Source organism: Ptychodera flava, chromosome 16, assembly GCF_041260155.1.
Source record: "Ptychodera flava strain L36383 chromosome 16, AS_Pfla_20210202, whole genome shotgun sequence".
Lineage (NCBI taxonomy): Eukaryota > Metazoa > Hemichordata > Enteropneusta > Ptychoderidae > Ptychodera > Ptychodera flava.
The window spans coordinates 1,371,614-1,399,462 of record NC_091943.1 but is presented as its reverse complement, the minus strand read 5'-3'; the positions used below and the strand labels follow the sequence as shown (position 1 = coordinate 1,399,462).

At 36.6% G+C, this 27,849-nt stretch overlaps 1 protein-coding gene across 3 annotated transcripts in view; it reads left to right on the top strand.

The window, feature by feature from the left end:
• Positions 1–13,456, top strand: part of LOC139152493 (hemicentin-1-like) — a 91,650-nt gene extending 78,194 nt beyond the window's left edge. For 2 of the 3 annotated variants that reach the window (XM_070725650.1, XM_070725648.1), the window contains one exon: positions 10,487–13,456. In XM_070725650.1, coding sequence (XP_070581751.1) covers positions 10,487–10,699 — 213 coding nt within the window. In that variant the 3' untranslated portion in view covers positions 10,700–13,456. The remainder of the gene's footprint in view (positions 1–10,486) is intronic. The other variant, XM_070725649.1, reaches the window with a different exon arrangement.
• Positions 13,457–27,849: the final 14,393 nt, after the last annotated feature.

Below are 27,849 nucleotides of genomic sequence, written 5' to 3'. Positions count from 1 at the left end.
CTATGCTGTGAGCTTTGCTCACCATGCAAAGATACGGAGCGAGACAAATAAATGCCTATCTGCTAATTTTAATGTAGAACCTGTCATTCTTTGTTTATTAGTCCCCACGGACACCGTCCGGGGGGACTTATAGGTTTGGTCATGTCCGTGCGTGCGTGCGTGCGTGCGTGCGTGTGTGCGTCCGTCCGTCCGTTCACACAGATATCTCAGAGATGCAAGAAGCGATTTCATTCAAACTTGGTACAAGGATTACTTCATATGTCATACAGATGCACGTCGATTTGTTTTGGGATACGATCCAATATGGCCGCCAGGCGGCCATTTTATTACGATTTTTTTCATGTACAGAGCCATAACTCAGACATGTTTCAACCAATTTTATTCAAAGTTGGTACAAGGACATTGACCAATGTCATAGATACGCACATCAATTTGTTTTGTGATACGATCCAATATGGCCGCCAGGCGGCCATTTTATTACGATTTTTTCATGTACAGAGCCATAACTCAGACATGTTTCAACCGATTTTATTCAAACTTGGTACAAGGACATTGACCAATGTCATAGATATGCACGTCAATTTTTTTGTGATACGATCCAATATGGCCGCCAGGCGGCCATTTTATTATGATTTTTACCTCCCATTTGCCATACATATATGGCAATTGGGAGGTTATATGGTTGAAAAAAGTCTGTATGTGAGATGTCTGTCTGTATGTATGTATGTATGTATGTATGTATGTATGTATGGATGTCTGTCCGTCCAACGCAAAAACTCAAAAACCGCTGCACGTATTAAGCTGATTTTTGGTGTAGTGATGTCATATATGATGTAGATGTGCCGTTGTTAAAATGAACTTTTTAGTCCCATAGATATGCTAATGAGGTAGAAAAAAAAGCGAAAATGGTCAAAAATCAATAACTCAGGAACTACTCATCTGATCATTGTCATATTTTGGTTTTAGGTACCTTGGGCCCAACTCATTTAAACATATAGATTTGATGTAAATATTTGATGCTTTCTATTTTTAATGAATTTTTTTTCTTTTTTTGCGATTTTAGTAAAAAATCTTTTCCTCTTAAACCAATGGTTGGATCGCTTTAAAATTTGGCGTGCAGGTACCTTGTGAAAACTCAAAATAGAATTCATCAAAATTATGGCACAATTTGCAAATTTGTATTTTTGGGCAATTTTTGCCATTTTTGGTTAAAAAAATCTTCTTTGAAACTGTATATGCCATTACTTTCTAATTGGGTGTGCAGGTTCCTAGGAGTGACCTGAAGATAACTCTGTGAACTCAAGCTGAAATTTGCAAATTTTGTGGTACTTTTTGTCATGCTTTCAAATTTGGTACATAGGTGAAATGTAGTAGGTCATTCATTCAAAGTAAAGTACTGCCTGTGTGAATGAGCAGATTATGATTGTGCTGTTCCAGTCTGAGGTGCTATTTATAGGAATGATGCAATGTTAGACGGTAATTGATGTTTTAACTGAATTTGACTTACATTGTATGTAACTCTTGTACTGTATAAACCCTATCAATTCACCTAGAAAAAAATAAGTAATATGATTTTAAATAATTGAATTAATGAGGATATCAACAAAGCCAAAATAATTTTAGTGTAGAATTATTAGAATGTTCAACATTTTTGACAGTTCATAGTGAAATGCTTACCATCTTGGAGGATTAAAACATGTAAAGGCAACTTTCCTGAATCCCAACTTTGACATATTCTGAACCGTCATATATTGCGCTCTGTATGTTATCTAAAAGAAATTGCTCATAATAGTTTGTCATGATAGGTTGGTCAAATAAATAGAGATAGAGAAAGTTCCAATTTCCATATAATATGGTTGACTTGGTAAGGATAAAATAAAATTACTTTTTGAGGAAAAAAATAGAGTGATCAATTAAAAGAGTGGTCAAAGTGATAGGGTTTTTATGGTAAAGCTGGACTGTAAGATTCCTCATGTGCTATTTATAGCAATTATGCAATCTGTGTAAACAGTGCAACGAAAGTGTAACATGATTCCTTATAATGCTTTTGATGACCTTGAACTTCTTAAGTTGCAAACATTTGTCTCTTCAGTGTGCTTTCTCTGAGTACCTACAGGCTCAACTTATTCAACAGAACTTACTTGCAATGTTAATTTGAAAGTTAAAATGTGCTTGGTTAATAGGATGAAATACTGATAAAGATAACCTCATAACCTGACTGATATGCTGGGGTTTTTTTATGACGTAAATGTTGATAAGCAAGTCTTGTTTACTTTAATTAGAATGTAATTATCTCTCATTTATATTATTATAAGCAGAAGTATCAAGTTGATCAAGCTAATATTGACAAGTTGGTTGGCTGTTGGAGGTTAAAAGCTATAAAAATAAATGTATGCATGTATGCATGTCTATCTATTTGTCTGTCTGTCTGTCTGTCCATAGACCCGTGTTTTTTGAAGGGTCTAAGGTCTGTCTGTATGTATGTATGTATGTATGTATGTATGTTAGTTATTATGTGCGGATGTATGTCTGTTAACATTAAAAACTCCTAAATCGCAACACCTGCCATCTTAGTATTTAATGGACAGGTGCATTGAGGGGTGGAGATGTGAATTTGTTGAAATAAACATGTCAAAATCAAAAATATGCAAATGAAGGGGGAAAAAGGATAAATCCTGCAAATTGCTAAAACTCTGTAACCACTGGTCAGATTTGGTTGAAACTTGGTATGCAGGCTCTTTATAGTGACTTAAGTTACATTTCTTCAAATTGTGGTGGAATTTTGAAAGTTGTATTTTTTGGGCGATTTTCCCGTTTTTTGTCAAAAAATATTTTCTGAAAGCACTCATCCCATTGCCTTGAAAACTTGTATGTATGATCCTAGGGTTGGCCTTTGTCAGATTTGTTCAAATTGTGGTGAAATTTTCATATATGTATTTTTGGGGCAATTTTTCCCATTTTTTTGTCAAAAAATCATTTTCTCCCAAAGTATTTGTTTGATTGCTGTAAAACATGATAGTCTTGATCCTAGGGTGGTTTTCTGTCACATGTGTAAAAGTCATTATGAGATGGAGCATTTCATATTGCTGGGGTATAAGATTAATTTGAACTTGCAATGGAATTTTCTTAGTCAACCTGTAAGAATGCAATGTCATGTGTGTACTAGTAGTTGGTATCGCTGCAAAATGGGAGGACAGTGTCATTGACACTATTTTTAGTCCTTTGGGCCTTTGGCCCAAAGTACTAATGTGATGACGCGGCCTCTGTTGTTGCATACAGTGGGCCGTATGCTGTGGACGCAGGTATCTCAGAAACGCTTCAGTAACTTTTTCTGAAATTTGGTCTGGTGGTCACTTTGGCATGTATCTCAAACGGTCTTTTTTCTTTTTTGATGATCATTTTAAAGTCACTTTTTTAGCTTTTTTGTGAAAACCACTATTTTCAATTTTTCCTCAAACCACTGATTTGATTATTGTGATATTTGGCATGGGTGTTCGTATAGTTGAAATGCCGTCAGAAATGTTCAAATTTGGTGATACATGCCTTGTATTATTTTTAAACGATATTTTTATCCATTTTTATTTAATTTACTTGATTTTGACTCGCTTTCGTTAAAGCTACCGTCTGCGCATGCGCACAACTCTAGGACAAAATCTGAGTTGAGAATCGAATCGGACGCCATCTTGTTTCTCTGTGTGGACACATTTTTTACTTTGTGAACGTTTCACTGTGCATTTCAATATATTCTATAGTTATGACGTTGACAGTGATGCACTTTTGCGGCTGTCGTGTATTTTTTGGTACGAAAGGCGCCTTTGATCGACTGAAGAATGATGGTACCGGCAGGCATATCAGTTCTACTGAGGAAGTAATCCCTGGCCCGCATAGGTCAGGGACTCACTCAGGGGAGAACCACTTGATTTGTGGGGGGGGGTATGGAGGATTTTGAGAAAAAAAATTGTCACCAGGTGAAATAAAAGAAAAAAATAAGCCTGTAATGGCTTGAGAAAAAAAATTCTCATAACAGACAGAAATAAATATAAAAGGAATTGTCATAATGCAGTTGAAATGAGCTAAATTTTGGAAATTCATTCTCATGTGTTTCTTTGCTAGCATGCTGCCATAGGCAGCGCAAATGTTTTTACCACAAGCAATTCTCATGTGTTTTTTTCCCAGCACTTATGATATAAGCATTCACTACTTTACACCTCAGTGCACTCGATGTTTTCCTTCCCTTTTCTGACCCAAGAAATCATATTTCTGGATTTCTGTTGCAATATCTCAATGGTACAGGCAATATCTAGATGGGACTATTTAACTTCTGTACATTGTGAAAATTGAAAACACAAGACAGGAGTCAATAAACTAGTGTAAAAACCAATATATTATTCTCTCAACATAAATATGTTAGAAAGATTACAAGTTGTCAAAGAAAAATTGAGGAACAACAAATATAATGAAATACAATGTGTGAGCCTTGTTTCTCTGACCACAAAAGATAACATCTCCCTGAGAACTTAAAAGGAATTGACTGTTATAAAGAAAAGCAGGTATAGTACTGATCACTGCTGATTTGCCAAAAAAGTGTTCTATAATTTAAAGTTGTATTATACTAGACTTTCCATTTTGTTTTCATTCGTTGGAATGTAAAATGAATATATAAAACCATCCTGTGATATGTGAACACTGGCTTAAATTTGAAAAATTGCACTGCTACTCCATTGTATAAAAAAATTGATGCAGGTGTGACAGTTGAAATTAAAAATGCTGTCTCTCTGACAAAAAAAGTTCCCATACCCACTTCCTGCATACCCCCCCCCCCGAAATCAAATGGGTCTCTCCTTAATATGCGCATGCGCATATAACAAGTTAGCTCCTGGCAAGGACTTTGAAAAATCAAACCGACGCTGTCTTGTTTCTCGGTCTTGTGCGAATTTTGACGTTTTGAAGCTTTTAGCATTTATTTGATTATGTTTTGTAAATATGAAGTTCACGGTGATTGTATTTTTGTTGCTGTCATGTATTTTTTTGGCACGAAACGCCCATTGCTTTAGCGAGGCAATCCCACCGGCGGCCCGTTAGTAATAGCTGGGTAAGAGCGAGAGAATTCGCCTGTCCTTCTACCTCCATGTCATAACAAACTAGCGTCGTTTTATTTTGATGTACTGTCCTTTCGACACAGCGATAACTTTAAGTTTTCTGTTGCTTATTTTGGGTAATTTCGACAGTTGTGCATTGATTTTGACATCATTGTTGAAGACAGTGTGTGCTTTAGACTGTCGACAGTCCTCGTGCCTTCTTTTGACCGGATCCGGAGTCACTTGCGGTAGTAATCCAACGTAGGTGATCGAGCGCCGAAGCATCATTGTTGAAGACAGTGTGTGCTTTAGACTGTCGACAGTCCTCGTGCCTTCTTTTGACCGGATCCGGAGTCACTTGCGGTAGTAATCCAACGTACGCGATCGAGCGCCGAAGGCGCAAGGTCGAGTGCCGAAGGCACGAGCGCTCGAGCTTGTATAAATACCGAAAGCTACGCGAGACCAAGCAGTACAAGCGACTGGCGAGAGTCTATGTGTGCTTATGTTGACCGATTTACGCGCACTTCAGAATCACGGCATAATCCGACATGGTAATTTGGCATGATCATACATGATCCGAGATTGCACTTTAGCAAGGTCAAGATAACTAATGTTGTTTGTTTCACTGTGGTTTAATACCTATATTTCCACTAAAAGACTATTAGAATTTCCTCCTGGCTACTTTGAAATCGTGCACTGGCATGCATGTAGTTGTCAACATCACTATGCTTGAATGTAGTAGACTCTTACTATGAATATATCGACTGTCACTGCATATTGCATATGTGTGCAAGTCACTCCATATCATATCAAAAATGTAGTATTGCGACGGTTGAGCTGCCACAAGCCAGAATTTACAGTTTATGAGAAAGTTATCTTACATGTAAAACTCAGTTCTACTGTGAACAAAATGCAAGCTATGTTGCTTAACTATGGTGAATAACATAATATTTTGTACCTATCACCGTGTCAGAAAATCAGAAGGAAACAACCACTCAGACAAACTCTGGTCTGGATGATACTGTCCAATTTTAATATGTCTCTCGGCACACACTAGATACTCATGACTGTAAAACAACATTTCCATATAATTGTATATTCAGTTTTTATATTTAGTTTGCTTTTCACCATATTCTATGTCCTTCCCTGCACTACATAATTCAAAATTAAATATTGTTTTTGGCCTATACATACTTGAGGGGTAAGCTTATTTAGTCTCATACATTAAAGATGCACTGTTGACCTTCAGAGTCCAAACTTTTTATCATTGTATTGTAGATAGGTGTACACTCTAAATACTAAGTACAAGTGTGGCGAGTGTAACAAGCAATGTTTTTTAGTCAATGGCCCAAATTTATTTTCTATTTGATGGACAATAAATACATGTGTAATCAATGCCAACAATCCAGTTAAGTAATTTGGTTTAGATTAGCCATTGTCCATTATATTACTGTAGTTTGTGGCTAAATTTTCTCGCCTTCTGTATCATATAAGTTCACCGTTTCCTGTTTTAGATATGTTGATCCTATTGAGTTCCATCTCTTATTCTTGATTCACTTTCATATTAACTTTCATTTATGTCCAAACAATTTGACTTTTTGCCAAATTTCACATTTATGGCAAATAATAAACAGTAAGGAGGCACAAAGGACGTCGGTGCCCCCGGGCCCCATGTTTCATGTACAGAGCCATAACTCAGGCACATCTCAACCGATTTTATTCAAAGTTGGTACAAGAACATTGACCAATTTCATAGATATGCACGTCGATTTGTTTTGTGATACAATCTTATATGGCCGCTAGGCGGCCATTTTATTACAATTTTCATATACAGAGGCATAACTCAGGCATATCTCAACCGATTTTATTCAAAGTTGGTACAAGGACATTGACCAATGTCATAGATATGCACGTCAATTTGTTTTGTGATACGATCCAATATGGCTGCTGTGCGGCCATTTTGTTACGATTTTATCATATACAGAGGCATAACTCAGGCATATCTCAACTGATTTTATTCAAAGTTGGTACAAGGACATTGACCTATGTCATACATATGTACATCAATTTTTTATGTGATATGATCCAATATGGTTGCTAGGCAGCCATTTTATTACGATGTTTTCATGTACAGAGCCATAACTCAGACATATTTCCACCAGTATCATTCAAAGTTGACATTGACCTATTTCATACATATGCTCGTCAATTTGTTTCACGTCATGTAGCAGTAACATGTCAATTATTGAAGTTTCGTAAATGGCTGATATGTCAAGAAACATGTACTGCATCAAATTCATGAAACTTTATACAGATGTTAACCGATGTTAAGCTCACATTGCTTTAACATTGAAAAAGACATTTATCAGTGTCATTTTAATTAATTTGTAATTGCATAAGTAATGAACTTTCCTAATTAGGGTGATATAGCCACAAATTAATACAACGTCAAATGTGATGAAACTTGATACAGATGTTGATCTCATAGTGTTGTAAATACTGCATCAAACTTTATGAAATATGGTACCAGTGATAATCTGTTAAGTGTTAGAATTGTATGCAAAAATGTTTTGCAACATCTGTTGATTAATTCTTAGTTGACTCATTTTATGAACTTTAGGATGGTGGCCTACATTGGTTTTATGTTTTCATCACCATGGAACTCATTCTTGGCCATTGAGCGCCATCTGTATCAAAGTATTTTTATCACAGACCTAATTAATGAAGAGGACTCTATCCTCTCTGAGGACATGTAATCAAAGTACCCATTATTAACAAGTGGGGACTGTGTCATCAACGATGACTTGTTTTTACATATCAATAGATACTAGCTGATTTGACACTTAGAGGTTATTACCCAATATCGCCTGTTCCTGTGTCGTATCAGCATGAGTGTCATTTGTGCTGCGTCAGACACGAGACGAAGTCGCGTGTCTGACGCAGCACAAATGACACGAATGCTGATACGACACAAGGAACAGGCGATATTGGGTAATAACCGATTTATCATATACCCATGCCCATAATTTTAGGGAATTTTTACTAATAGAACGAAAAACCTTTAATTTTGAGGCTTTACTTTATTACGCCTTGCGCATAAATATCAGAATGTTTATGTGAACAGGCTTCATTCATAAAGTATACGACGAAGATGTCAACATCACCCGCGACATCGCTGCAAGTTGTCCATATCTCAATGAAACCCAAGAAGAAAGACACCGGGAGACAGAAATCGTCATACAGAAGGAACATTTTAAGGTGCAATATGCTATTACAACTGTAACCGATCAAAAACTGCTCAGCTTTAAATCTATCCTGATTTCGATCGTCGTACGGCACGGAGCTCGCGCGGAGAGGGGACGCCATTTTGTTAGTTTACCTTTAGAGTTGCCATGTCAACAGTCGTCGCGCGCGCGACATCGCTGTCACGCCACGCGCTCACTATCTGTTCGGTGGAGACCGTGCACAGTGCCGGCGCCGTGCGAACGGCAGAATGTTTGCTAAAACTTGACCAAAAAAATACCATTGGAAAACATTTAAAGACTCAACGTGATATTTCCGTATTTTGCAACCAGAAATACCCGTGTTCCTCGAAGCCCTTCAAGTTTTTAAGTCGGTGACATCGCTTCGCAGGCGGGGAGCGGCAGCCATTTTGTTGTTTACGTTGTTTACCAACAAACTGCTAATGTAGTTCGGGAAAACTCTAAAACTGATGACGTTCATCGTGCAAATCTCGACGTTTACCGTGAAATATCACGGCTGATATTTTACGTTGAACGTCACTAGGATGTAGCAATATGGGCATGGGTATATGATAATGTACTATAGACCATATTTATTGTGTACAGTTTGTTTGCAAATGATTTTTTCTATGCTAGCCATTGATTGCATTTAACCAAATGCTGCCACATTTTCAAGAATTCATATCTCATGAATTCACTTCATACCATGGGATAAGGCTGCTAACGTGGTGTTGTACACGGCAAACATTACCAAATATATTCCCTTGTGTGAATTCAGCTCCATACCCATAGTGGCTGAGTGGCTTCCCTGTCTTCCATGCATTCAGTTCATATCAGAAAGACCAACCTGGCTCATATATTCAGAACATTAAAGCCCAGCTCCACATTGAGTAAATGTTAACTCATTTTCAATTTTGGTAGCCAGCTTTAGGGACCAAAGGGACCGTCTCAGATTGTTGCATAAGTTCAGAAAGCGAAATTTGTTGGTTTATGGGGATAGGGGTTTTTACCTCCATTCAATAAGTGAATTTCACTTTTGCACTTCTCTTCTGTGATTACAAGTTTTCTTTACTTTGCGTGTAAAAATAAACCAAAACTGCAAACAAATTTTGCTGTAACTGTTTCCAACTCATTCGTGTCATGCTATGGTTAGTACTGACATTTGATCGATTACTTGACAATGTAATGCGGTATGGGGATATATATTCTTCTTCAGGTGTATCAAAATGCAACATCGTAATCTCAGGCAGACATCAACATTTCGCACTTTTGAATTTTTGTTTTGGGGAAGGGGGTTTGATGTAAACGAAGAAACTTCGTTTTGAACTTATGTGACAATCTGAAACAGTCCCTTACATGTACCAAAGTCTAAGCTAAAAATAATTACCTTCCTCATGTTTAACAATATACACCACAATTGTTGAAACGTAAGGCAAGATATCAGTGTTATTCCATGTCGCAAGACCCTTGATTGCAACATAGAAAATAAAAACTACACATTTATCACAAATTTCCTAGCATGACACTGTCTTGAATTCAGTGTGGGAAAAATATATGTGTGTAGCGTTAGTAATCAAGTTTGAAATTAAGAATATTTCCATCATTCAGTTGATAAGTCTAAGAAAATCATCAATGAGAAGCCTAGGGTTTTTTCTTGATGTTCATTTATGGAAAAATTATGTCATGATAAAAAAGGAGGCCATGGTTTGTAAATATGACATTATTCTGAGAAATGAAAACATTCAGTCTTACAACTTGAAAACATGCCATTCCAAAAAGCCTTAATCTGTGTATGAATTTCAAAGCTGCCATTCAAATAATCTTAAAGTAGACAAAATATTGAATTATCCACAATGAAACTGGTGAAATAACAAAAACTTTTAAGTTAAAAAAGTTTTCTTGAAAGCTCTCTCAGAGGAGTAACAGTTGGGTAACTGATTGGGTCATGCTTGCACAGGAATATGTAGTATGTAGTTGCTTATTACAACTCATAGAACAACCACATAGATCATTTAAACATGTCTCTGATACTAGTCTCATGACATGGGCTGTATGGTTCCAACACGTAACCTCTTCCCTCATCATTGCTCCATGCCATCTCATTTCACCTTCATGCCATTTCTGCTTTTTCTCCACTGGGCAAAATAATGCAAATTGCTCTGACAGATATGTGGTTGTACCTGTGACTGTTCAAACCAGGTTCCGTTTAATATCCGACGGGAGAATGACAAAGGCATTTTGTACACCCTGGCACCATTGAGGGAGCCCAAGACATACCAGATCAAAGTACAAGCAACGAGCCTCACCCAGAACCTTTCCCAGATAGAGTTCCAAACAACGTTTGTCATATTCATATCGGTATCACATTATCCATACTAGTGCAAGAAGTGTATTTCCGACATTAGATCCAGCTGCCTCCGTCAGCAGTGAAACCATGGAAGAAAATAAGAGAAAGAGACAATATCTCATATAACCTGACATTATCACACTGCCACACAAATTCAAATAAAATTGCATGTTGTTGCGTATGATGTAGCATTTCTTTATGTTGTCTATGTAACTGATCTGTTAAAGATTTTGAATGCAAGGAGTGAGTGTTGAGTCCAAGAAAACGTATTTCAGTGTATTTGCAATATTGGATGACTTTTGATAGGTGATACCTTCTGATAATATACTCTCTCCTTTCCGTTTTGTCCTCGGTTATGAAATCATGGAGGCAGATTTGTCATGTAAGTGATTTTTGATTCAAATAATAGTCTGTGAATACGGAACGTAATTTGCTTAAACTATGAATGGACAAAGAAGACTTTCAAGTAGAGTCTGTTTGTCAATGCATGTTCTACTTTTAAATGGTCATCGTATGACTCCATTTACGAGAATTTTAAACTTGATTTTAAGAACGAAAATTTCTAGAATGATATTAGAAAGATTTTTCTACAATATATGTAATTCTTCTATATATTTACAGATGTTTTCACAGCTTTAGAATGAAAATGTTCACATAAATGTCGCAAGAATACTATGTTCAAAAATTTACTACCAGTAAATTTGTTGTAGGGTCAGTCTGCGTCTGTTAGATAATTCCTTTCATTCTCAGTAGGCGTCTACTGTAAGGTGCAAGGTGACACTCGAAAGTTTTGAGGTTGAAAAGAATTACAGTGTGTCAGGATTTATCTGCACAGCTCTGTTTTTATCACAGCCTTCGATCAGTGTACCATTGGTGTCTGTCAGGGTGTCATGATTGTATTGTTTACAACATATAAAGAGGACCATTGACTTGTTTCCACACAGCACCCATAAAAATTTTTTCATTAGAGATCCAGCAATGAGCATTGTTGGTGGTAGAGTGTCTCTTACAACCATGTGAAGTGTTGGCACATTTATTTTACAAGATTTCTCCTTGTAATCTCCAGTACTACCTACTCACTGGCCGTTGAAATAATCAGTTCTTAAACCATCTCTGTGATTCTTAACATACCTTATAAGGAAATAACCTGTTGGTAGTAAACTTTTTAACAACTTCTAAACTAAATATTGTACTTTGACAACATTTATATAAGCAGTTTCATTTGTATGTCTGTGAAAACAAATGTAGCATATACATAAGTACATATATTCCTCATTATATTTTTGCCTTTTTTGTTCATAAAACTTTGTTTTAAAATTAATCTACTCCAATATTTTTTCTTGCATAATCTCAGTAATAACCTCATGATGAGGTTATAATCACAAAATATATTACATGCAGGAAAATTGCCAGAAAAATGCTTAATATAAAGGAAAACGGTTCCTATGAGTAAAAGTTAAGGTAGTTAGGAGAGTTAGACACTGTATGACTGATTTTTTCTTGCTTTTCACCGCCATGGTTTAGCCCATTTCTGCCAGTTTCTATGGCAAAGTTCAATCCTGGAGTGGAAGAATTAAATGACGGAGAAGTGCTGCATCATAAACATGAATTCTTTCTGTTGTTTCTGAGTCACCAGTAATCTTGATTAAACATGTACAGATAAAAAATGTTAAATAACTCAATCAGGCACTGCACTGCAGAATGTGCAAACATAATTTCTTTTAAATATGATATTTTAACAAACACATTCCCCAAGGCAAATTATTGCTATACAAGTAAAGCATCAAATCTTTGCTATTTCAGATTTGGCTATTTATTGTCGCAGTAATTGAGATATTTTAGCTCAAACTAATACAAACCAGTACAATAATCATGGTTGGTGAAAGTGCATAATTGGCCGAGAAATTACATGTTATGCTGCTCAATGAAATTATTGTCCATTTAATACAATTTTTCAATAAGTCTGAATGTATGGTTTTAATAATACTATCTGTGCAGCTTTTTAAATTTTTACTCTTACATCTGTATTTTTGAATAAACAAAATCTTGCATAAAAATGAAATTCTATACTGAGTATGTAATGTGCTAGTATGTTGGCAAGATTGAATGATGTCTGCATGATACATATTTCCTGTTCATTATTTTAGAGAACATATTTGATGAAATATTTTATTCTATAGTCAGACTCTTTGTATTTTATATACACAAGAATATGATATGTTACCATCCATTTAACAGAACATGTTATCAGTGCCATGTTCAAAACATTGTCATGGTCATATTGTCGTCATATGCAGTATTGAAAGCTTAAGTTAGTGACATCTAAAGAACAAATATTAAATCTCATTTTTTACAATCATGTCAATGCTTCTTTAAAACCATTATTCACAATGATTTGAATTTTTTGTCCTTTTTTCATTATTTTCATACCTTGTAAGGTTGTTTTGGAAGAACATTGTTTTTATCCGAATTGTATCATTCCGCATTTATCTTTCATATAGTGTTAGAATATACAGTAAACTGCGCTGCTGCTCAAATACAGACTTATTTTAATGAATAGATTTGCACATTTCCCTCTGTGTGAAGACACCAGCTCTGTATCTTCTGACAATCATGTCTCTTTGATTGAGTGAGAAAACTGCTTATTAACAATCATCAGAATCTTATATTGTTTTTAAAAAATTCAAAGATGTTTTTTGTTTTGTTTTAGAGAATTTTATTTAGTGAGAGTTCTATTTAGAAATTATGAATGAAATATCAAAAAAATAAAGTGCCTTTGTTTTCCCTGATTTGACCTGTGGTGTAAATGGCGTTTCATACTCCTATGGATATGTATGGTGAGGTGAGGAGTTAGTGTCAGAAAATGTTGTCTCTCTAAAGGAAGCAGAGCCGACCTAGAACTAGGCTGTGTGAGGGCGCTTCGGGGTTCCCTCTAACAAGATCTGCAGGAGCATACAAAAGTCCCAAATGGCCAAATTTTCCCGTTTTTCTCTCTCAAAATTCAAATAAATAAACTTAGAAGATTTATTTTATATTCAAGTATATAATTGACATTTTTCAGACATACAAGACATTTAAGTATAAACAATGGTGCATCTTCCCTAAATTAATCTGGAGAAAAACCAGCAAAGCCTTGCACGCCTAAAACTCTTTTACTCCGGTGTAAAGGTTATCCACAGTCGGCAAAGAAAGTTGTACCCGAGTTTGAGTTTACTGATATGCAGAAATTCTTGTTTAACTTGAGATTAACACATGGATACGTGATAAAACCTCTTTGATAATCCTACGGATGTATAAAGATGTGACGAGTTAGCGTCGGAAAATGTTATTGCTCTCAAAGCAGCAGAGCCGAGTACTTGGCCGTGTGAGGGCGTATTTGGGGAACTCCAAGAAAAATAATCTGCCACAGCGGACAAGTCCCAAAATGGCCGAGTTTTCCCGTTTGTTCTCTCGATATTCAAATAAATAAACTTACTTTGCAGATTTTGTGTAGATTCAAGCACATAATTGACCTTTTTTCTGACATACAGTCACCTAACAGGTCATTTTTTGGATGAAGAGCCTCGACAGGTAGGTAAGCTTTAACAGACAGAACTCTCAGAGCGGCTTTTCAGAAGACATTTTGCTTAGAAAAAATTTGGCATCTTCCCCAAATTAATTGGGAGAAAAAACAGAAAAAATCTTGCATGCCTAAAACACTTTTACTCCAGTGTAAATGCAAGGTCAGTGACCCCATGTTAATCCAAAGTGCTGATAATCATTTTTTGCTCACGTGTTGACACACGTGAGCATATGTCGCACCGATGTCTGTCTGTCTGTCTGTCTGTGTACTCAATAACTCAACCAGATATGAACTGAATATGCTCACGTGTTTTACAACAGGTTCATTAATAGTAGTACGCTTCACAGAACAATAAGATATCTGTCATATCTCTATATGTAGCAGGTTTCATCAACTTCGCACAGTACTCTCAGAGTTTAATCACTAATTACAAAACTTTATTTAATATGCGAATGAGCTATTAATTAACTTGACACTGCTCAATGCTTCATGGGACAATTAGATATCCATCAACATTTGTAGCACGTTTTATTTAATTTAATGCCGTAATTTTAGAGTAATATCACTAATTACAAAGTTCATTAAAACTACAAATGAGCCCTAAATTAACTTGACACTGTTCAATGTTTCATAGCACAATTAAATATTTATCAGATCAATATCTGTAGCTCGTTTCACCAAATTTGGTGCCGAAATTTCAGAGTTATATACCTAATTACAAAGTTTATTAAATATTCAAATGAACCCTTAATTAACTTCACACTACTAAATGCTTTACAACTCAGATATCTGTCGGATCAGTACATGCAGCAGTTTTCATCACATTTGATGCAGTTATTTCGGAGTTATATGACTAATTATCAAACTTCATAAAATATGCAAATGAGCTAATTATTAACTTGACACTGCTCAATGCTTCTCAGTACAATTGGATATTTATCAGATCAACATCTGTAGCAAGTTTCATCAAATTTAATGCTGTAATTTTGGAGTAATATCACTAATTACAAAGTTCATTAAATATGCAAATGAACCCTTAATTAACTCCACACAACTAAATGCTTTACACCACAATTAGATATCTGTCGGATCAGTATCTGCAGCAGATTTCATCACACTTGGTGCAGTTATTTCGGAGTTATATGACTAATAACAAAACTTCATAAAATATGCAAATGACCTATTTGTTAACTTGACACTGCCAAATGCTTCTCAGTACAATTAGATATTTATCAGAACAACATCTGTACCCAATTTCACTGACTTGGATGCCGTAATTTTAGAGTTATATACCTAATTACAAAGTTCATTAAATATGCAAATGAACCCTTAATTAACTTCACACTACTAAATGCTGTACACAACAGTTAAATATCAGTCGGATAAGTATCTGCAGCAGATTTTATCACATTTGGCGCAGTTATATCGGAGTTATATGACTAATTACAAAACTTCATAAAATATGCAAATGAGCTATTTATTAACTTGACACTGCCCAATGCCTCTAAGTATAATTAGATATATATCAGATCAATATTTGTTGCAAGTATCATCAAGTTTGGTGCAGAATTTCAGAGTTATCTCACTAATAACAAAAGTTCATTAAATATGCAAATGAGAAGATAATTGACATGACACTCACAGTATCATGATAATGTTCTGAGATTGTCATCTGTGAAAAGTTTCATGAAATTTTGAGCAGTATTTCTTGATATATGTCTACACTGTCATTACCGTCTCCATAGGGAAACCATTGTACAGAAAAAAACCGATATTGCATAACTTCATTAATATGCAAGCCACACTAACCAAAATCTAATCAGTTCTTGCAAGTAGCATGTGGTACCTGTCTACCAAATCTGACTTGAATCCGTTCAGGCGTGTATGAGTTATCGTGTAAACAGACAGACAGACACACACACACACACGGACAGACAGACAGACATCGCTATGACATTAGCCCACGTGTTTACGCACGTGAGCCAAAAACGGCTCATCAGATCAATGGTTTCCCTATGCTTTCTCGTATGTCTCAAATGGGTATCAATGGTTCTGCTCTGGCCTGGTTTGAATCCTATCTTAGCGATCGTTATCAGAAAGTTTGTATAGGAAACTCTTTTTCGGAACCACAGAAGTTGAAATTTGGTGTACCTCAAGGCTCAGTGTTGGGACCAATTCTGTTCATCATATACATGTCTCCACTTGGAAATATCATCCGGCGACACAATATACAGTTCCATCTATTTGCTGATGATACTCAGTTGTATTTAAGTTTCAAAGTTAGGGACACTCACAAGAGCATCTCTCACATGGAGGACACAATTTCTGAAATACACAGATGGATGACTTCTAATTTCCTGAAGCTAAACTCTAATAAGACTGAACTGCTGTTTTTTGGATCACGACCTAAACTTTCCCTTTTCAAATTTCCGAGTATTCAAATTAATGGTTGTACTATTATACCAACTGCAACAGCCAGAAATCTTGGAGTTCAATTTGATCGTCTCATGAATATGGATCGCCACATTACAGAAACCTGTAAAACAGCCTATTTTCACATCAGAAGTATTAGTCATATCAGAAAGTACCTTACAGAGGACGCTGCTAAATATCTTGTCCACACACTGGTGACACCTCGGATCGATTATGGAAACAGTCTCTTTCCCCTTCCCTTTACGGCATCAGCCAGACTTATTTGAGTAAACTGCAGCTTGTTCAAAACACTGCAGCCCGTCTTATTACAAAAACCAGGAAATTTGACCACATTACCAGTGCTTTAGCCAAGCTGCACTGGTTACCAGTCTGTCAGCGGATTGAATACAAAATTTTACTGCTTACTTTCCGCGCCTTACACGGTAATTCTCCGTCATACATAAGTGACCTGTTAAGCATCTACCAACCCAATCGACATCTCCGATCTGGAAATAAACATCTGTTGGTCGTTTCTAGATGCACTTCTAAAACTTTTGGAGATCGCGCATTTTGCTGTATAGCACTAAGGCTATGGAATTGTCTTCCGCAGCAACTTAAAGAGTCTCCGTCAATTGAGAGTTTTAAAAAAGAACTGAAAACTTATTTATACACTAAGGCTTACAAATCATACATGTAAAGACTTTGTTGTTTTTGTAAAGCGCCTATGGGCAGTTTTTTTTTGGATATATGGCGCTATATAAATTTTTCATTTATTTATTATTATCAGATCAGAATCAAATCTGGTACATAGATTCAGTTTGCAAATGGCAAGAACTGATTAGTTTTTGGTGGGTGAGGCTTGCTTACTCTTTGCTCATTTGCATAATTAATCATTTTAGAAAAAACTGATATATATTGACAACGACTGCACACAATTTGATGAGATTCGCTACAAATGTTGATCACACCAAGATATATCAGCTTTGAAAGATATTAAGGGATGACGTCAAAGATAATAACTAATTTGCATGTTTGATGAAATTTCCTAATTACGAGTGTATATCTGAATTTACTCCATCAAAATTGACGAAACTTGGTATGCATATTGAAGATACTATGATTTAACCTTATTGAAAGTCATTAATGTATGGCAATCGATCCCAGGGCCTAGGAGCACAGGGGACTCGTGCTTGTTGTTTATTTGTGTCTGTTTGTTTGTGTGTATGTGTTTGTGTTTGTTTATTTGTTATTTTAATAAATAACAGCGAAAAGCTGTTTTGTTAATATTAAAGAGCAGTTTATTTATTTATTTATTTGTTTGTTTAATATTTGTTTGTTTGTTGATACGTATTTCCGATGGTTAGGGTTAGGGTTAGGCTTAAGTTAGGGTTAGGGTTAGGGTTAGGCTTAAGTTAGGGTTAGGGTTAGGGTTAGGCTTAAGTTACGGTTAGGGTTAGGGTTAGACTTATTCACTCCCTCTATATATTGAGACGGGAGTGAATAACCCTAACCCTAACCCTAACTTAAGCCTAACCCTAACCCTAACCCTAACCCTAACTTAAGCCTAACCCTAACCCTAACCATCGGAAATACGTATCAACAAACAAACAAACAAATATATAAATAAACAAACAAACAAATAAATAAACTGCTCTTTATTGACAAATATTAACAAAACAGCTTTTCGCTGTTATTTTATTAAAATAACAAATAAACAAACACAAACACATACACACAAACAAACAGACACAAATAAACAACAAGCACGAGTCCCCTGTGCTAGGAGTGGCACATGTAAAGCAGTGTGTATCTTTGCGTCAGAGGCGGAATAAACTATAGACCTATATCTCTCTTGCCACTTTTTAGCAAGATTTTTGAGGGTTTAGTTCATAAGTATATTTACAATCACGTTAAAAGTACTATTCACGATTCTCAGCATGGGTTTCTTCCGCGCAGATCAACAGCCACTAATCTTCTGTCATACAACAAGTTTATTACTGAGGCTGTTTCCACTGGTCTTCAAGTAGATACCATTTACACCGATTTTTCAAAAGCTTTCGATTCAGTTAATCATCAGCTTTTGGTTCACAAATTAAATTATTACGGCATACATGGAAACCTACTCTCTTGGTTTTATTCGTACCTAGAGGTAGGAGACAAAGGGTTGTCATCGATGGGCACGAGTCTGCGGAGATGTGTGTTCCCTCTGGTGTTCCTCAAGGCTCACTACTGGGTCCGCTTTTATTTATTTTATATATATTTTATATATCAATGACCTGCCCATGTCTATCCATCATTCGACCATGTTTCTGTATGCCGATGATTCGAAATTTTCTCGGATCATCAAAACTGAATCGGATTGCAGACTATTGCAATCAGATATCTCTCTTGTTGGTAATTGGTGCAAAGCATGGAAAGTTAAACTAAATCTTAAAAAATGTTTTGTTATTTCATTCTCCAACAAGCGTATTCCAGTTCATTCCAATTATAAGCTTTATAAGCAATCAATCACACGTGTTGATGTCATCAAGGATCTTGGTGTTTATTTCTCCAAAAATCTAAGCTTTGTACATCACATCAATTGCACAATCAAAAGAGCACATCAATTGGTCGGTTTTATTAAACGGACTTGCTGCGACTTCACTAATACCACTGCCATCAAAAGTATTTACATTGCACTTGTTAGAAGTATCCTTGAGTATTGTTCAGTAGTGTGGTCTCCACACCAGAAGTTGTACATTGACAAAATTGAACGAGTTCAGAAGAAATTTATTAATTTCTTTGTTTTAAGGAGGGTGTGGAGTACAATGTTGAGAATTATTTTACATTATGTTCTTATTTTAAACTTTCGCCTCTTTTTATTCGTCGTCAAGTTTTAGATCTTTGTTTTATTCACAAGTGTGTCAATTTCATTACCGATTGTCCAGATATTAATAGCTCCTTCACTTTCTTTGTGCCCCTAAGGCGTCTCAGGTCTTCTGACCTTTTCCGGATTCCAATCACCGCGTTAACCTGTCTAAATATTGTTTTTCGTCTCGGGCAATGTCACTTTTAAATAGTGTCTATCGTTTTGATATTGATTTGTTTACCAGTCTTAGTGCTTTTAAAACACAAGTGTCATCTGTTTATTATCTCTTGCTGATAGTCATTTTACTACCGAGAGTTTTTGATGTTTGTCAGTCTCTGTTGTTACTTGTTTAGTGCCTTTTTTTTAATTAGTTTCTGCATGTTGTAATTTGTCTTTTTCATGTTTTAATTTTTCTCTGTTTGCATCCAGTTATTGGGCTATGCCTGTTGGATGTCAGAATGAATAAATAAATAAATAAATAAATAAACTATGGGTGTATCTATTTATCCAGGAAATCTTAATCCCGACTGCTATGTTTGTACGCACATAGAGCCAATCGACGTTAGGGACACAAAAAACACGGGGAACAAACAGGCAGTGGTTTTGAACAAAATCAATGTACCCGGTACTTCATCAGTGTCTGTAACTCCGCGCTTTCAACATAGCTCGTAACAAGGAACAATGGAAAGCCTGTTGGACGTGTAGACCTATAACAGCCACTCATGTAGTTTGTGCACAGTGAAGATTTTTCAGATCAATAACTTTGACGGAAAATGGACCGACTTTCTTACCGTAATTTTTACCTCCTTCGATTCAGCACAAAATTTTCGTATGGACTATTCATACGAGATTACAGTCGTTACGTGGTGGCAAATCCTAGTCTCATTGACGACTATACTTAAGAGCACTGAATATTTTTACCATTTTTAATCTAAAGCCGTCCGTATACGCGTATGACGGTGACAAAAACAACACAAGGAATCTGACGTACATTATTACTAAATTACTTTGTCCCAAAAAAAATTGAATTAAAACACCTAAATGCCGAACGACGATCATACAGAACTTTGAAGGTTTCTGGACTGAACGACCCAAACCGACGGATCTCAGTCAACTGTGCCGGGCCCGATGTCTACTCTATCAGCGTCAACTCAACCTTTCACTCTAGACAACTTTACCACACAAACTCAGAATATACTAAATTTACCTTGAAAAAATTTCAGCTATGTATCGTATGGAAAATATTTTACCGGGGCCACGGGGCAAATAAAAAACCAACAAACCCCAACAGAAGCAATATGGAATGATCATTAGTGTGCAAGGTCGCTGTATTATATGTCAGGGTAAAAATTCTAGCTTTGAAATTACCGTAAAAGACTGGCAGAATAAGAAAAGATTACGGCCAATGTGTTACTGCCGATGCCACAGCTGACTCTATAACTTTTGGGGCGTACATTGGTATAGAACGTAATGTTGATAGCAAGGTATATACATATAGTTCTGCGTCCAGTGATAAACACGATTCCCAATATACCCCGGCTGTTGATTTAAGCTGCTGCCTTCGATCGAAAATTTTCAACACAGAGACATAATATCAATAATTTTGCGAGATTATAAGAGCCCGCTGTCTTCTTATACACAATGCATAAAAATGGGTTATTCCTGTTGAGAAATTCGACAGCAAATATCGTAGTGAATTTCTTACTATCTTCCTCGCAATGATTTTTGCACCATGCACAGTCTATTTATCACGGTCACTGGACCATTTCTGGCGAATTTTAAGAAAAAAGCTTCAGTTCACTCTCATCGCGGGAACACATTGCAAAGACGTTCACAAAATGTTCATCACAGGAAAGATTACCGTAATCCCCGTTCCCAAGGTGTAGGAAATGTATAATGGGTCGTTTATCTTGAAAATTCCCGAGCTGCAGCCTCTAAATACCGGTACAAAATGCTTTTTCTTCTTATCAACTTCCCGACAACTTTACAATCACACTCCGATCATCATATGATGGTTGTAACCATACATGTGCTGCCGCCAATGGAGAATCGAAAGACTTCAAATCAAAAGTAAAAAAATATAGAAAAATATCGATATTCAAGTAATGTAAAAAAAGAGTAATTTTGATAGGTTCAATTTATTGTATATTATTAAAAAATGCCCAGGCCACTCGGAACAGCGTAAGATTATGATCTCAGTTGTTTGAATTAAATACACTCACACTGCACTCTAGGGTAAAATGGGACTGAGATCGTTATATACTGCTTCCGCCAAGCGAATCCGCTTAGGTTAAAGACGGTAAAATGACTATACATGTAATTATTGTTGCTAGTCTCGGTACATTTTGCCGACTATTCGTTAATAGTTGTCAAATTTCTTGAGTTTGTCCGAAAACTGTTTCAGTGAATGACGTAAGTTTCAAGACACGTGAGTGCGAACGCAATATCGATATCGGGATAGAAAAGTCAGTTATAGACAATCGAGGAAGAACAGAATAGTCAAATTAAATCAAATTAGCAAATTAAATGAACCCCACGTTATAACGTAATGTTGTGCCCTGATTGGGAAAGAAAAGTTGATAAAGATTTCAAACAAACGTCAGATAATATTAGAGCAATTTAGTAAAAAACAAGCTCAGGAAAACGTATAGAGAATAACGACATCACAGCGATCTTCAGACCTTTCATCATGTTTCAGTCTGAACGGTCAAAATTTGGCAAGTGTCTCTTTTTGGACAACTCCGACAGAGATGAATCAATCGCGATTTAGTTTCATTGCCCCGACCCGACCGGAAATAATGCAGCTCATGGGCAACTGTATAATCGTCGCATGAACGTATCCAATGGCCGGCAACTGCATAGGCCTTTAACCGTGCATCGCCAGCAAACAATGGTTTTGGACGTCACGAGAGCAATTTTTCGCAGTCTGTGAGCGGTTGAGTGATTTGGTTTGGCCATGGAGCTACTACTTTGGCTGCTCCATGTGTAGGCATAGGCGGCCCATACATATTGATAAGCTTATTATTGAGTTTTTCTCAGTTTTCTCTGTCACTGTCAGCCCCTCTCCTTTCTTCATTCTCTGACTGATCGTAGTAAATAAAATAAATGAATATATAGCCTAACCTATAGCCTCTTGACTCTTTATTCATTTTACACTCCATTACAAGGACGTATATCTCTCATACACACATGCTGTAATTGATTAGTCAACACAACTAATTATGCTAATCCGTGGACTTATCAGAGGTTGGTCAACATCGGAAAGATAGTGATGTTAATGAAAAAGGAGAAGGTATGAAGATCTTAGGAAACGTGTCCCGAGGACGTCCGTAAACCTAGTGGACGCTTATATATTCATGATATGCGCAAACAAACACTGCTCATTATTCAAAATAAACGGAAGTTAGATCGAAAGGAACACTGGAAACGCGCATGCTTTTCGTTGCCAAGCGCCAAATTCTAACATAACTAAGCAGACATGGTCCTGCTCCATGTAACAAATGCCACCCATAAAGTATCGACCGACCAAGCAGAAAAAGATCGCCGGAGTTGCCGTTTCATGAGTTTTTCAACAAAATTATATATATATATATGTTTCACGTCGTCGTTTTCTGGGAGTGTATATACCAAGTATAATTTACAAACCGCGTCGTGATTCAAGGCACAATGGTGACACATTAGCAGGAGCACACACTGTAGAATTTTGGCCAGCACTGTGATTTTTTAAACCAGTCACCTTCATTTCTCTGCACTCGCTATTAACTCCATGTCTACCGGTAACATATCGTTATTTTCTGTCTCAAAGTACTACCGGCAACAGGCCTTTGACGTCAAAGTCGGTTATTTTCTGGTGTACGGTAGCAACCAAGCTCATGACTAGAATGACTGTACGGCGTCAAAGAGTTAATGTCGCCGGTTACTTTTTTCGCATAGTAAAAGAGAGTTGGTCGCTACATAGAGCTAGTTTCTTGCTCCATGGTCGCTACTAGTCTAAGGAATTCATCGATTTTCAATCATGCCTTATGCAGTGTTAGTGCACAAAATTCCCGAAAGAAGCGGCGCACGGGTTATAAAACTTCGTTATACTGTTAGGTTAGCTTTGGGTCCATATTTTCCACCCAAATTGCCAACACTCATCGACAACATGGTTATTAGGAGCCTACCACTACCAGAAATCCGCTCGAAAATCACCAAGCTATCGCCGTTTTTCCAGCTTTTTCCGACATGGCTACTCGCAGACCGTTCTTTGTCTGGCGTACAAGCGATTGACGAGGCTCAGTGTAGCCCGTCTCTAAAGTCACCTGAGCGGTGACCTCGCAACATCGAAACACAAACTGACATCACCGATGATGTCGGCCACTACGTTAAGAAGCCTGTGAGAATTTTTACCAGCACTGTGAATTTTTTGAACCAGTCACCGTCATTTCTATTCACTCTCTATTATCTCCATGTCTGCCGGTAACATATCGTTATGGAGTATTACGTTCCATCGTCAGCTGATCAGTGATAACCATACGTCGCGTACGTGTAGAACATACGTTCGGAACGGCAAACAACACCTCTACACATACAAAGTGTAGTCATAATTACGTGTAGTATTTTTTAGATATTCTTGATGATTTCCGCGACTTTAGACAAGAAACCTTGTAAACTATCATGGAAAACATCGTTGATATCATAATATTTCGTAGAGTTTGCACCAGCGCAAGAAGTACTTGCTATATGATTTCCTTACATGAACGAAATGTTTCTTAAACTTAAACGAATTTCCAATGTTTGTGAGAAAAAATACAGCAAAATTATCGAGAACGCACAGCAGACATTAGGCAGACCACCGTCCCTCCATCCACGGACGGTGGGCAGACAAAACCTTAGCAACACACCCGATTGAGAGAACCACGCTTAACCACACGAACTTTGACCCTAGTCAAAATCAGGCTTGTCCCTGGGAAATATGTTTACAAGTTTGCCTAGTCAAATCAGGCTTGTCCCTGGGAAATATGTTTACAAGTTTGCCCACATATAAACAACGTAAAGGTCAAAGGTTTCAACTTCCGACTTCCTGCTTTACGGACGTCCTCATGCCATGAACTGCAGGCAAGGCACTGGCAGGGTTTGCTCTGTTCGCGACCATTTAAACGTTTGAAATAAGAGTAGCTGGCTCCCCTCGGCCATCGAAATACATTGGCTGCAGTAGATTTTGGACAAATGGTCATGACTGGCCGCAATTTGGTAATTTCTGGACACATTTCAGGAGAGCTTCTTACCTTCCCGTTTTAGTAACCATTCCTATCTTTCGCGATGTTGACCAACCCGTAAAATCCCTGATAAGTCCACGGATTAGCATAATTAGTTGTGTTGACTAATTAATTACAGCATGTGTGTATGAGAGATATACGTCCTTGTAATGGAGTGTAAAATAAATAAAGAGTCACAGAGGCTAGGTTAGGTTATATAAACCATTTATTTTATTTATTCCGATCATTCAGAGCATGAAGAAAGAAGAGAAAATGATAGAGAAAACACTGAAAAACTCAGTAGTACTTTTTGGGTCGCCTGTGGTGTAGGCATAGATCGGAATCGAGTTGATTTCGGCTGAAAGTAGTTAGAAAAGTAGTTCTTAGTGCTCGATCCAAATGAGTCCGCATGTCGCCGGTTGTGTACATGTAACCGTTGGTCAAGTATTTTGCTCAGTATATAGTAAGAATCGTTTATTCATTTTTGACATCGTAATCGATCCGATGTATACAACAAATGTTTGATCGTTTGCACCTTTGCGCGTACCCTCGTGATTGGCAGCTGTTTGAATGCTTTCATCTATTGTTCTTTGGACGCTTCGAACACAGCATCGAAGCAGTTTTGGCATCAAAAAGCAACTTAAAATGGAAAAAACTGAAAGAATTCGGCAACAAGGTGATTCCACAAGTATTCACAAAACGTAACATGTTGGAACAGTGCTTCAATTTACACCATGGTTCTTGACGCTGCTACCATGTGCCACTCATGTTGGATTATGAATGCCCAGGGAGATAGGGGGTATTTATAGGCTCCCCCTGCCTTTAAGCATTTTTACTTCATCCAAATCCTAATTTGCATATTTAATGACCTTTCGAAATTAAGGATATATATTTGAACTTACATGACCAAAATTGATGAAACTTGCTATGTACATTAAAGATACTATGATAGAACATTATTGAAAGTCACTAAGCATTTGAACTTTAGCCAATTCCTTATTTGCATATTTAATGAACTTTCATAATCAGGGATATTTATCTGTATTGACTAAACCAAAGTTGACAAAACTTGCTATGTACATTAAAGATGCTACGATACGACATTATTGAAAGTCATTAAGCATTTTTACTTCATCCAGCTCCTAATTTGCATATTTAATGAATTTTTGAAATTAGGGATATATTTGAATTTCCATGACCAAAATTGATGAAACTTGCTATGTACATTAAAGATACTATTATGTAGGCTAACATTATTGAAAGGCATTAAGCATTTTTGCTTCAGCCAATTCCTAATATGTGTATTTAATTAACTTTCCTAATTAGGGATATATACTTGGATTTATGTCAAAGTTGGCATAACATGCTATGTACATTGATGATTATACCAGGTTATACCAATATTGGAAGTCATTTCGCACTTAAGTTTTCATGTCAGCTAATTTATAGTTTGCATATCTAATGAGCTTTCAAAGTTTGGAATATATAGTTTGAAGGACTTGAACAAAGGCAATTACACTTGCTTTATAAAGTGGTGATACAATGATAGCAGTCAAAGAAATTAATTATTTTTATTTCAGCTAATTACATATTTGAATACTTAATGACCTATAGAGTTAATCTGTGGTGAATATTGTTTATTATGTTGATCATAATACTTTCAATGAAGTTGCAAACATGTGGCAAAGGTTCAAATTTACACATAACTGCAATATATAATGAAACACGTGAGCATTTACAGTTCATATCTGCTGTTGCTTTGCTTTTGTGCCCTGTTCGAAGTTTTTCCAATATGGGTGGATCATTTCTTTAGATGAGTTAGTTCATTGTCTCGCGGAGTGCTTTCCTTACCATCGAAGATAGTCAGTAAAGAAAGTGTAACCTGATTTTGAGTATTCTAACCTGAGCAATGCTTGCAAAACTTAAGCTTCAGATTAGAAAGGATGGTGAGAAATCAGATACAGCCACCACTATGTCATTCAATATTGGAGGAAACTTGGTTAGCCATAGTCCGCAAGGAAAGTTGTAAGTTTTCCGATCTGCAGAAATTCTTGTTTAACTGGAAATTAACATGTGAAAGATATGTGATAAAACCCGTTTCATATTCGTATTGATGTATTGTACGGTAAGTTAACATCAGTGACCCCATGTCAATTAATTCAAAGTGTAAAAAATCGTTTGTTTCGTTGCTTTGCTTTTTCCCCTTTCTGAGGTTTTTCCAATATAGGTGGATCCTTTGCATGGATGAGTGAGTTCACCGTCATGTGGAGTGATTTGGTTAGCCACTAAGATGGTCCGTAAAGAAAGTAGAGCCTGATTTTGAGTTGTCTTTAAGTTGAGCAATACTCTTGACTAACTTGACTGGTTTGAAAGGTTGGTGAAAATCGTTTTTGCTCCAAATATCATATTGAATGTCGGTGAAGACTTCGTATAGATTAGTTATTTCACTGTCATGCGGAGTACTTTGGTTATCCATTGTCGGCTGGGTAAGTTGTACCTGAGTTACAGTTTTACGACATGCAGAAATTCTTGTTTAACTGGAGATTAACATGTAAAACACACTGAATAAAAAGCCACTTCATGCTCCGACGGATGTGTAAAGTGAGGTGAGGAGTTAGTGTCAGAAACCGTTATCCCTCTGAAGAAAGAAGAGGCTAGTACTAGCACAGGGGGCTCGTACTTGTGTATTTGTGTCTGTGTTTGTTTGTGTGTATGTGTTTGTGTTTGTTTATTTGTTATTTTTAATAAAATACAAAGCGAAAAGCTATTTTGTTAATATTTGTCAATAAAGAGCAGTTTATTTATTTGTTTTTTGTTTGCTTGTTTGTTGAAACGTATTTCCGATGGTTAGGGTTAGGGTTAGGCTTAAGTTAGGCTTAGGCTTTGGCTTAGGCTTAGGCTTGGGCTTAAGTTAGGGTTAGGGTTAGACTTATTCACTCCCTCTATATATTGAGACAAGGGGAGCAACTGGGATTCCAACATCTGTATTTTCAAGTCAAGAAAAACACACCAAATAAATGCCAGACAATTGAAATATTGCGTTTGTGGCAGCATCATGTCCTGTACTTACCACGCCTATCCTGAATGATCATATGTTTTGCACATCATATCGACTTCAATTTA